The sequence below is a fragment of the Saccoglossus kowalevskii genome, chromosome 18 (genome assembly GCF_978046115.1).
Source record: "Saccoglossus kowalevskii chromosome 18, keSacKowa6.1, whole genome shotgun sequence".
Taxonomy (NCBI): domain Eukaryota; kingdom Metazoa; phylum Hemichordata; class Enteropneusta; family Harrimaniidae; genus Saccoglossus; species Saccoglossus kowalevskii.
In genome coordinates this window covers 14,839,277-14,866,433 of record NC_140658.1, presented here as the reverse complement: position 1 = coordinate 14,866,433, position 27,157 = coordinate 14,839,277, and the positions used below count along the sequence as shown (strand labels likewise).

At 35.7% G+C, this 27,157-nt stretch overlaps 2 protein-coding genes across 2 annotated transcripts; both read right to left on the bottom strand.

The window, feature by feature from the left end:
• Positions 1 to 362: 362 nt before the first annotated feature.
• Positions 363 to 3,607, bottom strand: LOC146731608 (ankyrin repeat domain-containing protein 61-like). The gene is made up of 5 exons (XM_085492953.1): positions 3,398 to 3,607; positions 3,140 to 3,281; positions 1,739 to 1,900; positions 1,284 to 1,393; positions 363 to 500 (listed from the first exon to the last, which is right to left on the bottom strand). Exons 1-5 carry the CDS (start codon positions 3,605 to 3,607, stop codon positions 363 to 365), a joined length of 762 nt encoding a protein of 253 aa, XP_085349079.1.
• A 17,764-nt stretch (positions 3,608 to 21,371) lies between these two features.
• LOC146731607 (uncharacterized) lies at positions 21,372 to 24,023 on the bottom strand. The gene has a single exon (XM_085492952.1). The coding sequence runs from the start codon at positions 24,021 to 24,023 to the stop codon at positions 21,372 to 21,374; it is 2,652 nt and encodes an 883-aa protein (XP_085349078.1).
• Between the last annotated feature and the right edge of the window lie 3,134 nt (positions 24,024 to 27,157).

The window sequence follows — 27,157 nt, the reverse complement described above, 5'->3', positions numbered from 1 at the left end:
GCTGTAAAACATAAATACCCACAGATTAAATACTGCAGTAAACAGTATTAAAGCTTGAATTACATATACATTTACTTTATAATGCAAAAAAGTCTAATTGAAGGTCTAGTCAATTTATGCACACAACAATTCCCGCAACTTCTCTAGAATTTCGAATATATTATTTAAACACAAACATGCATTTACTGGAATACATATCTGAGCAACACATATTTCAATAACTTTATATTTGAGATTAGAGTTTTTAATGTGCAATGGGTGTCTGTAACGTATCCCATGGTTGTTTTCGTCATTTTAGTGTGACACATACAATAGGTTTTTAAGTCACATGAATGGATAGATGATACTGTGTGCGATGTATTTCATTTACCCTTTTCCTTTGACTCTGACTCTGACTGACTCTCTGACGATTTTGGTTTTAGTTCCAGTTTATCTAAGTCATAGTATTGTTTACGGTATGTTTGATCTATATGATGAAACTGGTTCAGAGCGACACGTGCCTGAAAATATAGGTTTTATGAAACTTTCTATTAGCATTAGGCAATCTTTGATTTAAGACAAACAGTGGATCATAAGTGTCAATGGTGTTTGCTTCGGATGACAGAGGGTCATACAGGTATTAACCCTGTGATAAGGTCATTGGAGTTTTGCCCCTGATAACAGTGGGTCTTATGGGTTATTGGTTTTTGTTCCTGGTACCAGTAGGTCTTACAGGTTATGACCCTGTGCCGGGGTCATTGGCGTTCCGCCCCTGAGAACAGTGGGTCATACCCGGTGGGAGGTTCATTGGAGTTGTGCCTCTGATTACAATGGGTCATCCGGGCAAGAGTGTCATTAGAGTTGTGTTCCTCATCAGTGGGTCGTTTTGGCCAAGTCTCTGTGAGAGCGACATTTAAGTCGGAATACCAAACCCAATTATTTATATAATAGTAATTAAATAATACTGGGTGAATGAAAAGTTCTATTAAGGATAACCAACGACGCCAGTTAATTGACTGGCATTCGAGCGAGCATTAAACAAGTGTGAAGCAGTAAAGCATCTGACGTTGTTTTGCAACTGTTATTTTTTCAAAAGAATACGTTGATTATGATATTTTATATGTAGATTTGTGGATATGTAGCAATACACAATGCTGGATGCACCAAAAACGCCTTCTGGACCTTGAAATGTATATTCTAAATATATTTACAAAATATAATAGCAATAGATCATCCCGTCAGTTGTACCAAGCAGGGCAATGACTTTTTACTTAAATAATAACTTTGATATAAATGCGTCATACCACGTCTGGCATTGTTGACAGCATTACTATAATACACGACTCTCCGTTCTTATCCACGATATCAACGTTGGCACCAAAATCTAGTAGGAGCATACACGCCTTACTGTAGTCTATAAAATACAGAAATGAAATGATGTTACTAAACATATATGTAGGCATTGTTCGGGATCGTGTGTTATCATGGATGGGGTTTGATGGGGGATCCCATTGTGTTTAATTGGTGGTTGTATCAGCCTTGTGAGCGATTGTCGGTCTGCCAATCGATCTGTCAGTTAATTGACCAACCAAAGTTTATTTATTTATTTATTTATTTATTTATTTATTTATTTATTTATTTATTTATTTATTTATTTATTTATTTATTTATTTATTTATTTATTTATTTATTTATTTATTTATTTATTTATTTATTTATAATAATTCGATAAACACTCAAATAATTAACAGACATTTACCACCAAGCGCTGCTAACATCAACGGTGTTCTGCTTTTGTCATCTTTCTCATTCATTTTTGAACCACTATCCTTTAACACTGTGATGGCATCACAGGCGCCATGCATACCTGCCACATGCAGTGGTGTATGTTTAGTTGTTGTAGTCGTTGCGTTTACATTAGCTTTGAACACAACAAAAATAAACATTTGATAACAACTCTTCCCTCATGTTTGTTAACAACACTGCGCAACTGTAATCACATATTAACGCTTCAAACATCGCAAACTTAAAAGTTCTTAAGTATGGCAACGACTCACCAATTCCAGTAAAGGAAAATTAATCTGATGCCCCATGCGATCAAAAATGCAGGTGAAAATGACCCTACTTCACCTTTACTACTAAATATCTCGCAAGTCACGCAATATTTCGCAATGGTGTGTTCCCTTAACAACGACAATAATATTGCAGTTCATTACATGTATCATGCGATATAGATGGTATGAAGTCAAGTTACGTTCTCAAATATTACACGTTTTCAAATATTACCCTGAGCGGCAAATCTAATTTGGTTCTTGTACAGACTTTGAAATTGTGACGTAATCAAAAAGTTACCTCTTAAAATGCCAAACAGGGTTCGTCTAGTGACGTGACAATTTTTTGTTTTGATAACTGTTTGAAATATGATCATGAAATATGACAATTATGTGTTTCCGTTTTGAAGTTGCATTTGACGGTTTAGCCATTTGTCAAACGTTTTTTATAGTAACGCATATGATTTGCTTCCACACTAAATATAAATATTAAATGCAAACCCCGCGAGATCACGTTACAGAAAAGTGAATGAATGACAGAGATGCGAAAGAATACTTTGTGGAAATTCTTGAGGTAAACAATCAGTGTTTTGGCGTAATTAAAGGATTTTTTATCAATATTACAAGGATATGTTTTGTTGTTATATTCAGTCTGCAAGATGCATATATTTAACAAAACCGCTGAAGAATAATTGTTTAAATATAACAATGAGAAAGAATCTGACAAGTACCCACTGAGTAGTACTCGCATGATTGATACAAAGATACACTAATTTACATACCAATAGATGAATCTATGCAATGATGTTTTAAATGGTCATGAAATCTACTATGAACCGACGTTTTTTCTTCCAGTGAAATGTAGATGTTGTGCAGGCTAAAACCGTGAAACATGTATAAATTGCAAGATTCTATATAACTAATTAGATTTATATATACATTAGAATCAGAATACCCGGAATATAGATTGTGATTGAAGGTGAATTGCATGATGGCAAGTGTTATTGTACATTGCAATGCGTGTTTTGGAGTTAACCCAGCTTCACTGTTTTTTTATGTTTTTTTTATTATCATTATTAATTCTTGGTCGTTTCAGATTATTTTCTCACCTTCCTTCTCGAGGAGCAGAAATGTAATTAACTTTGTACAATTTATGGCAGATGCTACGTGTATTAAAGTTATTCCGTTTGTGTCAGTCAAGTTGATGAGTTGTTTTTCGATGAGGTCCTCAGCAACACTTTTGTGCCAACACTATACAGAAAATATAATATGTAAATAGTTAGATATGAATATAGAGGGACCATGAAACTCCATTACACCATAATAACAGACTTTCGTAAAAACTAATAAAATATGATTGAAGGTACCTTTTCAGATCCAGTTTCATTGCATATAGAGGATTTCGCATTGTCGGTCAACTTGTTTATATTTTTCTGCATGGTTTCAATCGTTTTCGCTTTTGTATCATCTTGTGGTTTCCACACATCAATGAAATATTTACGAATAAGTTCTGTATTTTCAATTATGCCTGATTCATGCCGATTGTTCACATTGTATTTACCTATAAAACATGCCATGTATAACAATAACCAATCAGCTATTGATTAATAGATTAATGGAAGAAATGTCATTCATTTGAAGTTTCTCCAAATTTAAAACAATTAAGAAAGGGATGCGTGTTTTTTAACCATCTTTATAGTGAGCTTATAGTTGATATTATACTACGTTTACTATATTATGTTGTAGAGCTTGTTGGAACGTCATTTGCGCAAGCCTTTTAGTTTATTTGTTTTGGTTTTGTTTCGACTACATGTTTTACTGTAAGTTCGACCCTGGAAGTCAATGCCAGTCCGGATGTCAACATTGTCCAGGGAGTGAAATTTCAAGACATTTGCTGGTTGTCGATAATTTGTTTTATCGTGTTGGAATTATTCAACACGTAAAACAAGTAATGCATTTTGTTTGATCATTGTTTATGATATTTTTATTGTATAAATAGATTTGGGCTTTTTGTCTGACAGCTGTATGTATATGTTTATAAGGGATTTTATTTGTTATTTTGTAGGTTCATTAACCGCGCACCTTCGTTTCGTTTCCTGTATTTTCCTGTATTCCTGTAACAATGTTGAAGGTTAATTTTTGTTATTGACAAAATTGACTTTATTTAAAAAAGCATTTTAGTCATAATAGGGTACTTTATTTTGCGGCAACTGGTGTCATTGAAAATAACTTTTTATGAAGATCAAAATAATGTTGGGATAGGTTTGTATTCGACGTCTATCAAAATTAGTTATTTTAAATTTATTTTATAAATTTCACTTTTATGTATTTGATGGATAAAATTCAATATAATCGAGCATAATTTAAACAAATTTTAATTCAAAGAAATAAAAAAGAAATATTTGCCCTAACTCCTGCTGAATTTATTTGTTGGACATCTTGTCAAAAGGTATGTACAGCAGAGATTTTTTTCATATCGACAATTTTGTAAATTACATGCAGCTAAAATTATTTTTTTAATAAAATAAATATTTTCGATCTGCTAAATTTGATATGTTATCAACAAAAAATAAAAAAGTTAGTTGTAATGAAAATGTTGCCTGCAAAAGGTACATTTCATTCTTAACGCTGTTTGCCTTCTGATATGCTCACCGAATAATACTATTGAATATTCCAGTCGTCAAGTATTATCATATGGGGGTAACATTTAGAAAGTGTCTTTTCCTCAATAATATGATATGTGTCGATATGTGAGATACTTTACAGACATATGTAATGTCGTGTTAAAACAACAGCAAATGTAGCAGTCAAAGTTAGTTTGTTTTGTAAACAATCATAACTAGAATAAAGCATAAATCAATGTGAGGAATATCACATTACAAATCTTGTTTGAATTCTCCGTTAATGTAGTAAAAGATACATGAATATATTTTCAAAGAATCTCACCGCCGTTCTCTTCTAGTAATTTAACCATCTTATCTTTCTTTGCAACCCGGAGGGGGGTTATTCCTTCCGAATCAGCTACGTTGATATTCGCACCTCTTTTTATAAGAAATTCAGCAATTTCTTCTGTCCAATCTTTTGCGACCTTAAAAGTAAATAATTGGTGGCGTAATTTAAAAGTGTATTAGATTAAGAGATATTTAATTTACCTGATTCACCACAGTTAATTGATAAGACATTGCCATAGTTCTGATAATGTTTTGGATACCAATACTCATGAATTTATAGTTATAATTACTTTAATTAAGTCGGTCTATGTAGAAAACATGAGTGACATACGAATGTACGAAATTGTATACGTCTTTATTGATTTTTACGGAAGTCGTAGTTAATTTTTCCGTCTGAATTTGGCGTTAGAAATATGCCTATCTGATACCCATGCCGATTTCCTGGTTGCACATATTTGCGTATTCTAATTGCGTTATCTGCGTTGTCATGTTACCAACGCGTGACTAAGCAATCCATTCATTAGCTGGAGTCTTAAACGTGGAATACGGGTGTGATTTTCTAAAGAGTTCATTTGACCGCTCAGAGTGCTAATGAAAATAGTCTATCCATATATTTCTTTTCGATGTGTCAGTTTCCCTCTACGAACCCACAAGTCAAATTATTGACATGATTGAATAGATGTATGTTACGTGCTGGGGACATTATTATTAAAGTGGAATCTATTAATTGTGACTTACTTCATTTCTCACAGCTTCGCGTTATATATTATGATCATTAGTATTACCTTATGAAGAACAGTTTGCCCATCCTTGTATCTGATATTAATGTCAGCCCCGTTGTTTAAATACTTCTGCACTGATTCTTGTATAGCATCGTATGATTTGTTGGGTTTTTCAGATTGAAAATATATTAAAAGTTCACTACTCGGCCCGTCCGTTCTCGCGTCTGCTGCGTAAAGCAAAAATACAAGGTATTTGTATGATTTCGGTTTGGTATCTCTCAAATTTAAAGAGTGTCATAGGTTTAGCATTATAAAGGTTTCGAACATTTTGTAGAGAAGGCAGCTCATGACCAAGTCAACTTTTCCGTACCTGGAAAAACTTGAGGTCCGGGCATTTTACCTGGAAAAGAAACGTTGTATTGAACATAATAATGGGTAAATAAAGTATATGATATTGATTTATATGGATATTTAAAATCTACCTACAGTTTCTATGCCTCTTAAAACTATACTTAGCAGTACAAAAATGGAGAATAATCAAGCTTGGGTGCGATATCAAGCGTACTGTCTTTTGATATACCATTCAATGTTATTGGCTTCCAGGACGTTATGTTTGAAGATTCAATGGATATTAAACCAGCCACAATTGTAATAGACAACAATTATTCAACTATTTAGCAATTTCGACGCGTAGCAACATTTTTTTTTCAGATTCCTTTATTGGCATTTACTATGAAAGGAAAATATTGTTCTCTTGTTGAAAAAGGCAACATTTACAAGTGGATTTTTTTTGTTTCCACATGAGTACATTGTTTCCATAAGTAATACGTTCACTTGTTTGAGCAGCAATACCCTGGACCAATGATTTTCAGATCAATGAGCTGTTTAGTTGCATGGTAACTATATTGAATGAGCTAAGCAGTTGATTTATGAAGGAATTTTGTCCACTTTGACACATGCGTTTATTGTGTGTGATATCTACAGGTCATTCATTAGCTCATTGTCTTTCTGTACAAAATACTGTATTGAGCTTTTTGGTTTACGGGTAAAATATAATAAAAGGCGATCTCGTAATAGCACAAAACTACCTTGAAACTTCTCACCTCCATATATTCAGCACTGAAAACAAGTTTTATTGCTAGGTTAACGGATTGCATTTATCGCATTAAAGCAAAAGAATCGGTAGCACACGCAGACTTGATCAAAACCCTGCACGCAGAACCTACACACAGAACGACACGCAGACATCAGTGTTATGGCTTCTGCGTACCCGCAAAACGCATCCACAGATACGCATCTGAGGTACCCGCAATGTTGTTTATTCGTTGGTTAATGATTAATTCGAGTGATGATGAACATTTTCAGTTATTTACCACCTGCTGTTCACAATCACTTTATGTTCGATCTCTGCCGATAAACAATTCTAGTTGCTCGAAAGCTAAAAAACACAATTATTCAGTATTATTAAACTGGCAGGAAGTTTTAGTGCGTCATTGGCCATAAAAAAAACATGTATAAAAGAAAGATCAATAGAGTGTGTCGCCGCTGAGATGACCTGAAACACTATTCAAAGTTAGACTATTTTCAGTCGCTTGCCAGAGGACAATTTCTTTTTATTGAGAATCACTCTGAAGTCCATCGTTTTCAAACTCTAGAGGTATGTAGATTTCTTTCATACTCTTCTATATGTATGTACATGTTATCGATACAGATGCAGATGCTCTCCGTGCACTATCCATTAAATTGTAGAAACCGCTGACAAGCAATTTGAAATAACAACGATTATAATTTCTTGATTAGAAATATTCGCCCGCATAATCATGATTGTCATCGTAATAGGTAACTAATAGGTACTACTTACATTTATGAGTTCAAGCAAATACTAAGCCAACTGTGCGATCTCACACTTCGACGTAAGCTGTAACTGTAACTATGATGCACACCGAGCTCACTGAATCGAACTGCCTCTACGCGAGTATGGTAATATATGTTTGTTGTCACCAAATGATATCGTTTTCATAGTGATGGGCACTCGAGTATCTCAATATGATCACTAATTTAATTTTTAATATTTAAAGATAAAATAATGATTGTTACGTGCAAGATAATCAAACAGACTATAACTACTGTATGTTGATTATGTCGATCTTGCATTTATTTGCATGGTTCAAGCAAAATGCCAAGCAAATTCTACTGTGTTATCTGGCTATGGTAATATGTATGTATTTATTTACGATATATTGTTGGCATAGTGACGGACAACCTATTATTTTATACTCTGATAATTTACAACTGCCACATAATGCATAGATGACCATTTATTCAAGTAGCTGCTGTATCTGTGTGTACGTTCAGTAGCACCAGAGGTCAGTGTTTACCACCGTGATCAAAACGAAAGAGGATAAACTAAGAACTTTATCATGCACCCTTTAATTTAAAATTAATAGCACCACGCTATTCGAATTACTTTTGAGGTTTAAACGCTTTGTTTGTACGCGAATTTGGAAGTTGTGGAATACTACATTTCAAATGATCTGGTACCACCTTCATTACGATGCGATAGATGACAAGATGCGAATATTCTGTGTATAATAAACTCGTATTAGCACTATAAATGAAAACCACACATATAATGTATGATTACAACTTTATAATTCTTCAGTTTTATCAAATATTTCGCAACACACTCTCTAGTGGTCCTGACTAATTCGTGTTCACTCTCCACGCCGTCAAGCCGAGGACAAATTGCCAAATCCGCTCCATGAGTACAGTGTCCTGCGTATTGAAGCTACAAACGACCCTGCTAGATTCAAGTTAAAATCCTGCCTGTAGTAAATCTTCACAAATAATTCAGAATAAAAAAATGAAAACAAAATGGCGGCGCCAATTTACTGGAACGGCATCGTTTTCGAACTCTAGGGGTACATAGATTTCTTTCCTACTCTTCTATATACACATGTTATCTATAGAGCCGCTCTCCATGCACTCTCTACTAAATTGTAGTTACTAGTAAACACTGATTAGCAAATTGAAATAACAACGATTATAACTCATAATTTCTTGATTAGAAATACTCACTCGCACAATCGTGATTGCCACCATAATAGGTAACTAATAGGTACTTACATTTATGCCAACTGTGCGCTTCTACGTAAGCTGCAACTATAACTATGATGCACACCCAGCTCACTGAACCGAACTTCCCTCCCCAGTCCGGTGATATATGTTTGCTGTCACCAAATGATATCGTTTCCGTGGCGATGGACACTCGATTATCTCAATATGATCACTAATTTAATTTATGATAAAGATAAAATAATGATTGTTACGTGCAAAATAATCAAACATACCTACGAGTAAACGAGGCTAGACGATAACTATGTTGACTATGTCGATCTTGCATTCTTTGCAGGGTTCAAGCAAAATGCCAAGCAAATTCTACTGTGCTATCTGGCTATGGAAATATGTATGTATTTACTTGCGATATATTGTTGGCATAGTGACGGACAACCTATTATTTTATATTCTGATAATTTACAACTACCACATAATGCATAGATGCATATTGACCATGTATTCAACTATCTGCTGTATCTGTGTGTACGTGCGGAAGTAACAGAGGTCAATGTTTACCACCGTGATCAAAACGAAAGATGATAAACTAAGAACTTTATCATGCATTCTTTCAGCATGTGACAGCAATGACCTAAACATTTGATATGTAGACCAATCGGACAGATATCGATTCACAAGAAGCAGTAGACAACAAAATTCAAAATTAATAGCACCATGCCATTCGAATTACTTTTGAGGTTTAAACGCTTTGTTTGTACGCGAATTTGGAAGTTGTGGGATAATACATTTTAAACGATCTGGTACCAACCTCAACACGATGTGATATATGACAAGATGCGAACATTTTGTGTATAATAAACTCGTATTAACACTGTAAATGAAAGTCACACATATAATGTATGATTATAACTTTATAATTCTTCAGTTTTATCAAATATTTCGCAACGGTTTTTCGTACAATCGATTTTCTACTCTCCCACACTCTGTTACCGGGTGGTTCTCAACCGGAAAATTTTCGAAAAACTTGTGAATGAGCTCTGGGTAAATTACAATAAGACTGAATGGTTTAATTACATCATCAATAAGAACAATATGGAGCATCACAAAAAACAGAGAACAAATTACACTTAAGACGAAATGTTGCAAACTTGAAATCACGAATAATAACATTGCCTCTAACATAAAACACTCTAGTCAGAGGTCATTAAAGGGGAGCAGAGGTGTGGCTTTTGACACTCTGTACATGAAATCGGAGATCTATGAATGGATTCTGTCGATAAAAATAACTTGTATGTGCTGCGAAATGCCCTAAATATCGGGTATAAAACGGGCTGTGAAGCAGACGACAAACTTCCGCTTTTCCTGGTGTCATTTCGCCTCTAGAGGGCCAGTCAAATGACGTCATCAGTGAACAATGATAATTGAAGCCAGTCATGCTAGTACGCCAATCCCATAGAAATGCTACTATGAAAGACCTTGTTAACTGACTACTTAAAAGTTGAAACATGGCGAAATGTTGTGCGCATGAATGCCATAACGATTCATGTTAAGTTTCTCGAAATCGCAAATAAAAAATCACGTTGTTGGTTGCGAGAAATCGGCGGAAGAACTAACCTGAAAGTGAAGACAGTACAGCGTTCTGGCTATAGTAAACAGTGAGTGAATAAATATTGTACGAGTTAAAACTAAATGAGAAATATGCTAATATCACTTGAACCACAGTACTCATTTTGCCCAACTTCCCAGATTTTAAACGATCGCTTAATTTCCGACCGCACTGTATTTTCCGACCGGAAAACGACCACATTTTTACCGTTTTTTTTCTCTCGCTCGTATATTGAAAACACCGACCGCTCGCCCAAACACTGGTCACCGGCACAGGAGTAGTCAAAATGTTTGGGGATATACAACAAGTGTTAACTATTATAAATTCTGAACGGCTCTTCAAATCTATACCACTCTGTATCGTTCGCGAACAACTTCATCTGTGTCAAATACTAGAGTCGGTACAATATTGTAAACAAATGCCATTATATCTCAGTCATATCGCTATTGTATACACTACCTTTTTTTATTCTTGTTTGCACAAACGTTGAATAGCCGTCAAACATTCAAATATATTTAGTTTTTAACTATCTATAATTATATGCACGCACTTTGACCCTTTGACCTAGATTTGATTGGGATGGAATATTTTATTTTAAACAATATTCTGACGTTACTTACTGCCCCCAAAATGTTTCAACACAATTGCGGTATGACTGTCCGATTTACAAGTGTATTGGGTAATATATTAATAACCATTCTCACCAATCGCTAGCTTAGGAGCGAGTAGGAAACAAACAGTCGCAGGTCGCCCAGAAAGGACTGAGAAATTAAAAAGATTATATTTCCACAAAGTTAAATAAATCTGGCTGCATCAAAAGCTTGGAAACTAGTTATAATATTTTGCAAAAGACTGAGTGATCAACGCCATCATTTTAGGATGCAATTGAATTTTAAGTACTTTCATTGCGTAACTTACTGCGCGGCGATGCTGACATCAAGTGTGTGTTGACCGAAGTTTGACCCCCAAGTCACGCACTGAACAGGCGCGTTGTCTTAGCAATCATTTTCTTTCATGCTCCGCGCGTCGATCTTGTAAAATTGTTATTAGTTCTGACGGTGCTGTACGGAAACTTGTATATTTTGAGGTCGTTTACTTAGTGCGCTGCTTTTCTAATTACGCAAATTTGTTTACAATGTTGTACCGGCTCTAAAAATTTCAACATTGTAATATATCGGTTTCATAATAATTACGCAAAGTCAGTTATTTAATATTGGACACAGGTGAAGTTTCCTCCGCGAATGATACAATGTGGTATAGATTTGAAGAGTAGTTCGGAATTTAATAATAGTTAGTACCCGTTGTATCCCCAAACTGTATCACTCAAAACCACTATTTCGGTCACTACTCTGCCAATGACCAGTGTTTGGGCGACCGGTCGGTGTTTTCAATGGGTCGGTGAGAGAAAAATTACGATAAAAATGCGGTCGTTTTCCGGTCGGAAAATACAGTGCGGTCGGAAATTAAGCGATAAGCGGTCGATTAAAAGTGGGAAGTTGGGTGAAATTATTACTGTAATGATATTAGCGTATTTCTAATTTATTTTTTTAACTCAAACAATATTTATTTACTCACTGTTTACTATAGCTAGAGCGCTGTACGTGTCTTCATTTTCAGGTTAGTTCTTCTGCCGTTTTCTCGCAACCAACAACGTGATTTTTTATTTGGAATTTCGAGAAACTTAACATGAATCGTTATGGCATTCATGCGCACAACATTTCGCCATGTTTCAACTTTTATGTAGTCAGTCAACAAGTTCTTTCATAGTAGCATTTCTATGGGATTGGCGTACTAGCATGAATGGCTTCAATTATCAGTGTTCACTGATGACGTCATTTGACTGGCCCTCTAGAGGCGAAATGACACCAGGAAAAGCGGACGTTTGTCGTCTGCTTCACAGCCCGTTTCATACCCGATATTTAGGGCATTTCGCAGCACATACAAGTTATGTTTATCGACAGAATTCATTCATAGATCTCAAATTTCATGTACAGAGTGTCAAAAGCCACACCTCTGCTCCCCTTTAAATGACCCAAATATTTATACACGTCAACATACTTAAGAATTCTACCATTTAAAATGATAGACACTGGATTTAATTATTCTAATGCGAGGTTGAAAAAGGATACATACATCCTTCTTTTCATTAAAGAACTGGCCACATGCATTTGAAACTCGGGTATTTCTCGAATCTCAGGCTAGCTAATTTGGCGTGGTGAGGAGCATACAGGCATTAATACCGCCTGGGGGAACGAACAACTGACTTGTCAAATAAAAATAAATAAAATACAAATGTAAAGTAGACAGATTTAATATTCAAACAAGAAATTCACTCGATATAAGGATGCCATGGCAACAACAAGTACAACGGCATTACAAAATACGTGCTTCACAGGAATATAAACGAGAGGAAAGCAGAGTCCGTGCTGTGCTCCCGCCCGAGAAATGGTAGCATCCAAAAGTACCGATATCCAATGTAAAGTTGAGAATAACACAGCGATGGTTTCTAGGCTATAGCCAAAAACATGAAACATTGCAGGGTAATGTCACTCCAAACTAAATTACTGGCGCAAATACAAACTCTCGCCATCCACTAATTACTATGTAAAATTTACAAAGAGAACACAATAGCTTAACTGATATTTTCAGTTCTCATAAAATGATACATAATACAATAACAAACTTATGTCAAAAATATACAGTACGATGTCAAAACTCGCCAACCAGTTCACAGCGTTATGTACAGTCCCGAATATTTGCTGATCACGAGGCAGGTATAATTAGCGGTGATTCTAGGCTCCACGATCTGATGTACGTCAAGTTCCTTGAGCCCTACGTTGCAAAAGATCACTCACCGCTTATCGATCAGTTCCTGAGTCGCATCAATTTGATCATCAACGACACGGTCCAACGCTGGATGTCAACAAAGTTGGTTCAACACAAGTTCGACAGTCACTTTGATGTCGTCGCTGTACGGGTATAACATAAACTAGTTCGTGGGCTGCAACACCCCGAACTTAGTTCTTTCTTAACTTTTCGTACGCCGACTTGATGCCTTCCAGAACACGTTCGTGTTCACATTTCCAACACAATCCCGCTAACAGCTCCTGCCATCTTTTTCTCTGTCCTGCACCTTCTTCTCCTGCGCGCGGAGTTGCGTGACGTAGTTGGACGCACCAGTCACCGTAGCGATTCTCAACGAGTGTTAATCATGAGGCCAAAACTTTTCCATGACGTCACAAATACGGGTTACCATAATAAATAACGCACGGGCCCTTAATAACAAGGAATATAACGAAAACTACATAGATTTAAAGAAACAATAAAATTACCATGGTTCTACATTCACTAACATCTGCTGACCATATGATCCAGTAGAAAAAATGACAATGTCATCAGCATATATCAGCTGGTTGACCTTGTAGCCACCGAGTAAACATCCATATGGAAGAGCTGATAAATCCTTACTAAGATCATCTAAATACACTGTAAATAAGATAGGGGACATAATGCCTCCTTGTTTCACACCATTGTTAGCACCAAACGAATCTGATAAATGACCATTCAAACGAACCACAAATTCTTGACACCTATACCAATAAGCCAATACTTTAATTAAGAAAGGCTTAACACCCCTGGCCAATAATTTTTGAAACAGAATATCATGGCGAACATAATCAAAAGCTTTAGAAGCATCCATAAAAGTTACAAAAACCGGAGTATTTCGACGCTTATGATAGTGTAAAATTTCCTTCAAAACAAAAATTGACAAACTGGTTTATTTGTAGTAGATAGATACTCAGTGCAACGATTAAGCCATATTCTCTCTAACAATTTAGATGCAACTGTTGCCACAGCAACTGGACGGTAATTTGATTTATCACAGATATCACCCCCGAATCTTTGGGTATTGGGACTAAAACAGTGGTCATAAGACGTGTAGGAATAATTCCATGAACAAATATAGCAGTAAAACAAAGGGATAATAATACATATAGTCTAGAGGGCGCAAACCTAAAATATTCAGAAATGATACTATCAATACTGGGAGATAAACCCAGTTTCAGATGTCTAACCAGATCACCGATTTCACTCTGATGAACCACCATGTTTTCACAAAACTTACTAGTTGGAATGACTGGTGTAATGTCAATACCGGTTTTAGTCAGAATAGATTCATAGTGTTGTTTCCACATCTTAGCAACTTCACGTCACCTGCATATCTACTCACCGAGGATGGCGCTTTTACTTTTATGCTTTGTTATTTTTTCCAGTAGCCATTCGGGTCATTTTTAAGCTTTTCTGCTAAGGCATTCACACGAAATTGCTTCTCAGCTTCCTTACAATTAGCAAGTTGTCTCTTGTACTGTTCTCTAGATCTACGCATTATCTCAAAGGCAGTGAAATTACGTCATATCTCAAATTGTAGTCTGGTGACTTAGGCTGAAAAAATAATATATTGTTACTGATGGGGTACTTTTTTGTTTTCCTGAACTTTTTTTAAAAAGTGTTGAAAAATGCATTTTTTGTTTAAAATTGAGTTCTATGGAATTGTTCTAAAAATAGCTAGTTTTGGAAAATATTAGGACAAGTTTCTCAAAATATGTCACTGTAACACACAAAAGAATGCTATTTTATCGTGCCATGGGACAATAGCTCCTAATATCACATAATAAACCAATTGACATCGTCATGCGATTTATGACCAACTTTCTCAAAAATGATGAGTAGGCTTCTACCTTAAGATCCACTAGTGGGTGTGATCGACTAGTGATGGTTGATGCCAGGATAACCCGCTGAATTAAACAAAATTGTCATGAAAGAGACAGTTATGATCACAGTCTTCAGTCTATTCCACGTTATTTGCGAGCACGCCACAGTCGAACTTGTATATACCAATTGATTTCATAAAATACAGTAGATAGTTGGAAAATATGAAATAATATAGTCCTATTCACAGATGTAAAATTACCGATCCACGCTACATTGGTGACTATTTCATCTTGCTTATGAGTTGCAACGCTGAGTTTGTCGTTGTTTTACGTTCAGATTATTCAGCGGAAATCACGCACCCTGAACTGCTGCGATACTGGTCTAACATGATAGATGTCATTCACTTTACATATAAACCTGCCTCCGTGGCCCGGCCTAAAGACTCCAGAAATATGTTTCTAACTAATCCGTTTATAATGTACTAATTTATCGATTTGCGGAATGTTTTTCTAGCGACTGTGAGTATGCATTACATAAATTATAGCGACATATAATAATGTATTACATACGTATTCGTAGTGACTCAACATAAATATTGTTAAGCGCGTTTCGCGGTATAGCGGTTAACTATTGTCTGTTCGAGATGGCAAACAGACGGTATGGTATGTGGGGTCACGTGACAGGGGGTATTTACGTGGAGGAAAGAAGGTTTAATGTCAGTGTTATGTATGGCACAAGTTAAATATAAAATATTACAAACAGATTTAAATGTATTTTGATTTAGAAATTCAATTCAATAGCGCCCTCCACTGTGTCTGATTAAATGTGGTTTTGGCCGTTGATGGCGATTTTGAATCCACAATGCTTTGCGTAAGAAAGCTGAGGGTTTTGGTCACTTTTTGGTTTACCGTCGACGTGTGTGATTGTTTATTTTCCTCTTGTTTCCCTTTTTGAAGTTAGAGCTTGTTTAAGGTGTCTTCTGTTTCAGGTCGTTTCAGTGATCCGCGAAATTCGTCAGTGCCGCCCGAAGTCCTTACCTGTACGCAATATCAAGACAAAGGAACGTCGTTCTGCAAGTTTCGTGATACAACAAAGACCGGCCACGTGGTGAAGACTCGTACACCATTCGAACCAGCTGGAATGTACTTGACATTTATTTGATAAGTAGACCCTATTATTTCCTGTACTTTAGAGCATATCCTTGTAATGTAACTTTATTTATGCATTGGAGTGGTGTAAATTAATTTATATGTTTATGGCCATATTATTGATTTATTTACAAGTACTATAAATGAAAGTAAAATATATTATCCCATACATTTGTGTCATTATTTGGTGAAAGTTCAACCCGAGCAAAATAGGGGAATTTGTCCACCCTTGGCTTATAGTTGAAATCGTGACAGTCAGTCTAGGCCAGTCTCGCTACACTGCAGTTTTCAATTAGTTGTTTTGTAAGTTTATTAATGTTTGTTGTATAACACAGGACGACACCCACCACCTTCCCCTTGGCACGTTCGACAGTGCGACGAGTTTCCATGGATTTTTTTCTTCCCAAGAGGTTTTTTAATCCTGGGTTTTCCTGGGCGGTTGGCGTGCCAGTAACGGGTGTTGCTATTTTTTGTCGATGTTTTTGTCAGTCACTTTAAATGTTTCTTTGTCCGAGTAATGTTAGTCGCATTTGCTGAGCGTCAATAGTCGATTTTTTTTGCAGTCCATGCAAGTTATTTTTTCACATTGTCAGATGTGGCGAGTCTAGTAAAGATCGTTACTTCTATTATTGCGCCCTCGCCGATCTCATATCTAGTTAAACTTTACAATTCATGGAAAGCTAAAATTGCTCCTTATCATGGCTCACACGATTGAATGCTTTTGCGCCCTCTACAGTCCTTATTATTAGAAGAAAAATGTAACATACAATTTAGGAAATTCTCATCAATTACAGTTAAAGCGACCAAGGACTAAACGCTATGGACTGGAATCGTTGTCCTATTATGGTGCCAAAATGTGGAACTCGCTTCCTAACCGAATGAAGGAGTGCAATGATTTGTATTCTTTTAAGCAAACGGTGTCATTGTGGTCACCATCATTTTAGGATATTCTAATTATTCTAAGTGTTTAACAGCACGCAGTAGCATAGCCACACCCACGAAAAACACTTGCCCGGGAGAAAATGAAACTCGTAATATTGCGACAGAATACCATCAAGCTGCCTCAACGACGTACCAAGATCGGTATCTTATTCGATTGCAACAATGCTCAATAGCTACACAGATAGATACAAATTAACAACAATCATATCATATCAAAAGTTATGAATATTATAGTAAATCGTCCGAATAAACATTGAATAAAATTGCTATGTTCACACGGCAGCATTCTATCCAAGCCGAACTACTGCTCCTCCTACCGAATAACGGGAGATTATCTCTAATGCGTTTACATCAGCCAGAGTTAAATTCAGTTCGATCAGTGGCGAACGGAACAACGCTGCCAAATACTTGGTATGAAAACAACATGGGTGAACACGATTTTGATGTCGTGTTTGTGTTGATTCTTTACATGGCACGATGCTGTTGAGCTGGAAAAAAAAATAAGTCTGAGACAATGCGCTGATATTATGATTTAGGTATCTCGAATAAACTCTGTCAAATAGACATTAGGAGGCGTACCACGTCATCAAGTCAGAAATTACGCGAAATTACGTACAAAACGATTTTGTCTCCGCCATAAATGAAATGAGAGAGAACTTCGATAATGAACATAATTTTGGCCCGATAGTTGGGCACAACCATATCGGAGTTCAACCCATAGGGTTTATTGGGCCTAACTTTGCCTGCCCAAAACGCGCATTTTTTTGCTGTCTCGAGCCGCATAGCTCCGATAAAATGCTGTCGCGAAAACACAGCAAGTCTCTTAAGAGAGAAAGTATACGAGTCTAATAGGAGATTCCAGTAAAATTGTCAAAACATGTATGTGTACTCAAAAGTGACTTGACTTAGAAGGGATTACGTACAACACAACCAACACATCGTACTCGCACCCAACATCAAACACTGACACTTATACAAACTTTCATTGTTTGTTTTAAACACAGGTTAATTAACAGTATGTTTATATAAGTTCAGTCACCTCAGAGAAAACAAATCTCACTTGGTGCCATAGTGGTAACACTTCTTTTGTTGTAGAAGTAATCTACATGATTAACATTTCGTTCTATTATAGCCCAACTAAATTTTACATGTAAAATGTCACAATATTTATCTTACAAAGACGTACGAGAAGCATGATGTATTAGAGCTGAGCACGTCTGATTACGCATGGGGTACATACACTCTGTAAGCTTTGACAGTGTTTTTTGTGGTTGATTGCGGGCATTAGAAGCCTGAGTAATGGTACTCAATGGTCGATTTAAAAACGAACTGCACGAAGACGCTATATACGATTCTGGACTAATTTTATTTTTTATCTATTCCTCAATTGCTTTCAGAAACAGATCAAAGTATACGGGGTGGTTTTAATCACGTTTAATAATTATAACGAATTCGTTTCGTGTCACAATGCCTTACATGGAAACTGTCAACGTTCACTTAAAAGTATACCTAATTTTAAATTGTAAATGGTTATGTTGAATCTTGCACACCGTGCAATTAACCGATACATTTAACGCCAACATAGTTTCAGGACAACGTCAAAATAAATGTAATTTACACTGGACGTAATCCACGTACATGACGTAGAAGAACACAAAAATACGCCGTGTACCGTTAACGTAATGATCGGTTACCCAGCTGTATGTGTCGTTTCAGTTTCAACGTAAATTGGCATGTATTTCTGCATTTACAAACGAAGTAATTCCGCTGAAGATTACCCCATTGCATTCCGACGGTTACGCGCCGGTTACGTTATTATTCATAAACGCTTGTGTAACCAGGCCGGAAACAAGCGATTTCATGCAATGTGCATTACGTAATCAAGAGCGCCCACTGTAAGGCATATATAATTGACATCTGTAAACATAATACCATTTTCACACACAAAAACTCAAATTTACATCGTAATATATATTTGATTGGAACATTATTTAACATGTGTTTACACTATATATAATAAACCCCACGTTTGTTAATTGTCCTTCTCTATTAAATTAATTTACCACAAGAAAGTCCTATATCCGCTGCCAAATATCCTTCTTTCCCATTCATAAACCTAAATATGTACAAATATCAATATATGCAACATCAACAGACATCTCACAATACCAAGACTTGCTAAATAATATTTATTAACACAGTGATAGTTTTAACAAAATAGTTCTTCGATGTCACAAAATTCAGAAGCTACATTTTTTTCCTACCAGTTTATGTACAGTTCAAAGATTTACTCACATGTTCTGATTGATAACATGGCAATCCACATGTCATCATTCTGCAAGCAAGCCTTCCTGTATTCATTCACTATCATCGCAGCCCATGCCTCGGATACAGTTAACGTTGATTAAGTATGTAACTGTCTAATCAATATAAATTGTTTTGTTTAAGAAATGAAACCATATTAATCGAGTACACCAAATCTTTCAGAACAGAGCGTAACCTAGTTACGGTGTTAAACCTCATTGACTTGAAAAGATTACTTATAATTTATGTAGACATTGTCAGATACTAATGTGCACTCTCGGGATGAATACTATCATTACTATGATTTTGAATAAGTACGAATTTGTTGTGAAATATATACAGTACTCAAACAATGACTTTAAGAATCTGCTCACTAAGGTATGTGGTTTACACGTATTCGCATACTGATTCTATCACATTGTTGTTTCTTTTTTTCTTTTTTTTCAAAAGCACCATTAAAACATAGATTACGTTTAATGCCTTAGGTAGTACTACGTAGACGTTAGGTGTCTTGGCTTATAAAGATGAGAATAAACTACTGACTTCATTTTCTTTAAAATGATGTGTAGATAATTACATTTCAGCTGACAAGCATTAACGTTATACTAGGTACATGATGCATGGAGTGTAACTATCATATGACATGGATTATAATTTCTTGGCGGGAACAGAATACAGATATAGAATTACGGAATTCGGTTCAAAAATATATAGAGGTGAAATTGCATGAATAAATCTAGGTAAATCATAAAACCTACAGTAAATACACATTTATCTCAATATGTACGGAAAGTCGCGCGATACAATTAATAGATATACGGCAAATACATTGTATAACGATAAATAACAAATACAAACCGCGAAACAACATTTTTCAACCATTCTCATAAGCCAAATGTTCATGCAGCTGACGGAATTCGCGTAATGTGTTTTGACAGAAAATGGGTGGCAACTTGAGTAATGTACAATGCAACATTCCAGTAAATTAATCTACTTAACAAGTGAAGACAATAGCTTTGCTCAGCCTAGAGTTCACCTCAGGTCAAACGGATAATCAGGTGTAGATGTGCACAACTTATAGCTATAATAACCTAATGTTATGTTTGGTATTGAAACTGAAATCATCGCCAACGTGTAAGGCCATCGTTGATTGGCCTGGGTTGGAGACGATTTCAGTGTCAAATGCTCAAGGAAAGTGTGATAGGCTCTTTGTGTAATGAGGTGTTTTTTGTCCAAGAGAATTTCCACACAAATGTTGAATGTGGTAAAAATTATGTTAGCAGTTGTGTAATTTTACCTCAAAAAATCGTTTGGTTAGGACAGTTTGGCACTTTTCCCTAATTTATTATATTTTCGAACCAGATTCATTATGCCCCCCCCCCTCAGTATATTGAACGCATCTATTATCACTAGCACGCCAGCTACATTTTTTTTTACTTTTTCTATATGTATAAACATCCAATATAACGATTGTATTTGAAATAGTTGTTAATTTGATAAACATGTAAAATAATTATGTAGTTTATTGCTCTAACTCCTCTTGGTTACCCTAACTCCCCTTGGGTAATTATTAAGAGGCGTTGGTCGTCGCGCAGCACGTGTTCGAATTGCATGTAAACAAATAATTTATTTTACATGTATTGTATACATCACTATGATTCCTAATTCTAATTTCAAATTGTAAACTGTTATGTTGAAAATTGCACACCGTGTACGGATAAATTTAAAGCCCGCATAGTTTCAGGACAACGTGAAATAAACGTGATGCACGTACATGACGTAGAAGAGCACAAGAATACGCCGTGTACCGTTAACGTAACGGTCGGTTACGAAAAAGACCCGGTGCAACGAACACTGCCCTTTAGTTAATAATGGTTGTTTTACGAGTTATAATTGATGTCAATGTATTCAAAGGTTGGTGCAGCATGCTGGATTCCATTGAGATCGATTGGCATTTTTACTAACTCTTTGCCAAGTTGTAACAAATACGACATCATAGACATACATCCGATTATATAATCTTGCTTTCCATTGAATGTTTCATGGAGACACCGTAGAAGGTTTGAATACTCTTGGTTGAATCTATCGGAGACGTATCGTTCTCTTGAATCAACATTGTACATCGCACTTGAAGGATTGGTAACTGTTGGCCATACTTCATTCTCGTAAAATGGTACCCTCTCACCAGTAAAATAGAATGGCACATCACATTTCTTTATCGATTCTATTCTCTGGCAATCATCATCTCTACATGTTGATCTTTTGTTGACATTTTTCGAGTAACTGTGATGACAAGTATCGCCCATATCTTCTTTAACAAACTTTTCCATTGTAGGTTCATGAAGAACAAGCTTATACCCCATAACAATTTCCATGAATCTGTAATAATGCGATAGTTCTCCTTGGGAATCATAAGGTTGTGTTGGCGAACTCCCTTCACCTTGTTCTGTTATTAATTGTATTGCTCTCCATGCATCGCTGAGATTCATCACTGCAAACGGTTTGTCAACAACATGACTATACCAATGTTTTTCAGTGACTTGTTTATTTGCATCAGCACATGCAAATAGATCGTCCTTAGTACTGTCAAGATATTTTAGGGATTTCCATACATTCTGATAATAAAACTGTCCAATGGTATTGTAATTTGGATGTAGATACTCAGCATCTTCAGTTGATTCATTTGTATAAAGTACAGTTTGTCGAAACGTTAATGGCAATGAATCATCCGGTTCCTCAATTTTGAGAAAGACGTCTTCCACTAGACCGAGTGAAAACTTTTGAAGGGATATTGTAAGGTCTGGATGTACATTTCCTGGCATTGTCGTTGGATAACGTGGGATTACAGCACTATTATTTAAACTCGGAGATCCACATATACTACTGAGTATATTTGCTACAAGCGTCATATGAAGCATTTCTTCCATGACAACACGTTTTAAAATATTAATTACGTCACTATTATAACCTTTGTGAAGTGAAAAAAATGCACTGAGGTAAGGTGGAATTGTGGAAAGTTCCAGTTCTAATGCAGTTTGTAAATATCCATGTAACTCTTCTAATGTTGCCAGAGGAGGTGAGCCCCGCTTAGGTTTATCTAGCCACTTTAGAATAGCCTCTTGTTTACTCCTTGAAAGATCTCGAGTCGCAGGCATATATGATGGGTCCGTGATGGGTAAACTCATGGTGGTTTTCAACATTTCTGTTTTCTTTGTTACATCCTCATATGATGCTAGGTTGATAATATCAGCCATACAAGGGAACATATTGGCATACATTTGGAATATTGGGTATATATCTTGGTTCCACGTTGGACCACCTTTTGACACTTTGTATAAAGAATAAAGCAATATTCGAACTCGAATATTGAGAGTGATACCATTAAATTCATTTTCAACATCATAAATGTACATTTGGCCATCAATTGGTCTTGGAGAACCTGGATCACTGCTATTAAACTCGAAAATGGCAATACCGGTCGTGTCTGTAACATTGGAATGTGTGTAATTTACTGCTGTGTCTGGTTCATTGAATGGATAGCTTGTACCACCACAGTCAGTGGCATATCGACTTTTGGTTCCTGGTTTAATTGTAACTTGTAAGTTCTCAAGAGGCTCACCAAATCGTGATGCAAATACTATTACTTGGAAACTTTCTTCAGGATTAATACGAAATAATGTATCGCCCATAATGCCAATTGTTGTACCATGAAATGCTTCTTGTAATCCTATGTTTATACATTCATTAGTCTCAGGATCAATTCGTCGAATCAATAATGGTCTCTCTTGTACGTGTCCAATCTGTTCTCTGCTCAATTTACCGTACGTTGGAATCTGTACGATTCCGGCTGACAACCTATACCACTGATCGCGTTCATACGGGATATATCCCAATACTGTGACGTTGGTAGTACAATCGTACGAAGTCGAATTCATGATCAGGGGATATGCAACTTGTAATCGTTTATTTATAGCTACGTCTGGGACTCCAAAAGTATGGATAAGGCTATTGCCAACATCTAATAATATTTGACGACGTTTTGGAAAAACTCGGAATGACGCTTTCAGTGTAGGAATGTCATGTGTCCGCAGTTCGCGATGACGTAGAGAATGAAATGGTTCAGCTGGACCTGCAACACCAATAGTTCCAGTGATACGCCCTTGTGTAAAATTACCAAAGTCTGTATTGCCCATTTCATAGTAGTCCATTATTATTTTGATAGATAAAACATTTGGTTGTGGATATTTGAAAGTAATGTTCTTCATCTCTTCAACAATACGATATTTGTGAACATTCTTATCCCATTTCAAGTCTACCAGCATTGAGTGGAAAACTGCCCCCGAAGCCTCAACACGTTGTCTTTCTGATGCTTTATTGATTTTGTCTTTGTATGATTCCTCCAAAAATCGTGCAGTGAATACGTGTGGTATTGTAAGATACATGCCATAAATACCCGACACCATGTATGCAGGATCCAACCCAGCAAGCTTGGCATTAGGTCGGTTGTAGTTACCTGTTATAAAAAAGATCATTGTCTGTATTAATATGTAATTATATATATTGAATATAAAATGATGTAGAGAATATCCATTAGATTACAATGCTGAATTAAAGTAAAAACCTACATAGTACTCGCATGTAAAAAATGGTAACATTGAAATGCATCTTTAAAAAATATTAAACATATTAAGGGTATAGCATAGGGTAGGGAATCTATGATTAACCATATATACAATTCTGATGGAAATCTCCTTATTGGATCGCAGTAAACAATTAGCAGTAACTCATAATAATAATTCGTTATAGAATTAATTGAATAAACTTCAAAAGCAGATGTAATCTAAAGTGTGGAAAGATTTGGTGAATAAAAGTCATAGTAGCGAATAAGCTAAGAAGGTGGCTTGCTGTTGAAAACAACATCTAGTTTACTATGATATGTAGATGAATTACCTGCTATTCTACATCTAATTGGCCTTTTATTTAAATCATCTAAAAGTAAATTAAAGAGTAAATTCAAGGTATATACATTGTTAATATTTGTCTAACTGTTTAATGTCATTTGGGGTTCTGAGTTAAACATTCTCGGACCTGCAGACCTCAGACATTTACTGAAACCTCAATTCAAAATAGACCATTAACTACAAATAGTGTCCTTACCATCTTACTTTAACTATTTCATGAGATAAATTCTTATTATGGAACTAAAGTATTAGTTCGTTGTTTTTATTATTATTACATTGTTCATATCATTATAGATTAATGACAATGTCTGTTGTGCTTGTTGTTTTTCGTTGACTATTCTGTACCACTATTGTTTTGGTTATAATAGCTCAAACAGTTTTATCAAATTTCCTTTAGGGATATTATATCAGTTTGTGCAATTGACTAAGTTCGATTATGGTACATGTATATTAAGAAATGTATAAAATTCACACACAAAATATTTTGAACTTAAATAAAATAGTGTTAGATGTAGAAATAAGTAGAAATAATGAATACATTTTTAATGAGATAACTGTAATATGCTTTCCAATATCTGTAAATTAGAAAGTGTTATCAGTAAATTCTGAAAAAGGGAAGTTATTTACAATTTATTTTGTATTGTTTATATCTAATATACTATGAGTGACTAGCGTCTACTTCATTCCAGTATTCCAGATAGATATCATTAGACGCATTGCTGTGTCCAGCTTTATTCCCAAATAATCCAAATTAAATTCCCCGGTGGTGACATATGTAATACCCGGGGTATTAAAGTGTGCATCTTTTTTGGATGCCTTTGTTGAGTGATATGAGATAAACATGACTAAACAACCAGTCGTCTATATGAGGCTTAACGTATGATGCAATATGACCTCTACTACATGTAACACCTTTGGAAACACTATATAGTGGTGGTAATAAGACCATGTGGTAGGGAATCAAATGTGGACCTATGTTCATGAACAGCATCATAATTAACGTCACGAGTAGAACTCGTATGACTAGTCCTTGTGAACATTGAACTTTTGTTACTATGTTGTTGCGAGTTTTGCAATGAAAACCGATCCACAAATGACAAAATGACCAAATTGATTCGTGCCAATAACATTTTCACCGGGCAACGAAATAAAACGGAGTCGGCGCGATGCAATTAACGCAACACTGACCGAGTCCGAATGTGCTACATAAAAACAGGAGTTGCCAAGTTTGTTTGTGTCTGTAACATCCATGTGTATTTTCCAGCGGTGCCGTTAGCGAAACTAAATAGGCTTGATTAAAATGAACACAGTTCCGATGGTTGTGATTGTGCTATGTAATCAACTCTACTAAAAAACACGGAAATAAACAAAGACTGGGGACGAAATCAGTCGGGTGAACCCGTGATCGCTTTGAAAATGGCTACGTTTTTGTAGTGCGTTAACACAGTAGCTGTATAAATATTTATTTTATTTTACTCGATTCGCAAATTTTTTTTCATACTGTAGCTATTCTTGTATTTTGTGTCTGACAAGTCAATATTTCAAATTCCCGCAATCTTCAGCAGGGAGGGAATTCGTGTTTCCAGTGTACTGGAATTTTTAGTTTGTCTGTACTTAAGGTGCTGACACTGACAATGGGTTTACAGAAAAACGAGTTGGCAACACTATCATCACTATCAATCGCCAAAATTGTCATTAAGTTATATATTGGTCAGTTTTATTAGAAATAAATATATTTATTGCAAGTTATAAATGTAGTTTGCCAAAATGCATTGATTCAAATAAACTGAAATTCGATACATTTTATATGATCATGTCTCCTATAAAAACATTAGAGTGTAGCAATTATAGTCAGTGAACTTTTATTTTTCACAAGATAGGAAGAAAGGATTTATCGTCTATTGCGAGAGCTTCTGCCCTAGCCAAGGTAAAATTAACAAATGTTTACAACGAAACTGTTTAATTGTAACTGTCCAATAAATCTCTGTGCTCTCTACAACTTGTCTTGTCACAAGATAGATAAATCTGTAATAACGTCTGACAGTTTATCTGTACTTCTAAGTGTACATTTTGCAGGATTTATATCAGTGGATGATGATTTGAAGAAAGGGAAAATGCCACGATAATCAGTTGCTAAATAAATGTGTATCCACTTCAAGATAGATTAATAGCCGTAAGGATACCATTTATGCAAATTCGAGAGCTACCCCTTGAAGGTCAGAAATCAATACTTGGCAATATTGTAAACGTTCCTTGTGATATTGTTCCAACAATAAATACACTCTTTGGACAAATGTCTGAAAATGAAACTGTCGCTATGAAACTGAAGAAAAACCGAAGAAAGTGCCAGATGCTCTCAGATGGTTGATGCATACGGAGGCTAATACTAATATTGACAATACATGGATGAGTGGCAACATCTGACATTACTTTAGAAGAACTCCTTAATGCCAACTGTGACAAGTCTGATGATGAAAAAAAGGCTAGGCAGATAAATGGGGAAAACAATACTGAAGATGATGATGACAATTTTGTTGAAACTGATCTTTTAAAGGATTCTGCATTTGGTTACTGCAGACTACTGCAGACTGACCCAATTACTTGTGATCGCTACTTTGATAACCGAGTTCAAAAGTCTATGGAAGTCTTGAAGTGTTATCATAACCCATAAAGTGATTTTCTTCTACCGTGTTGAGTTGCAGCAA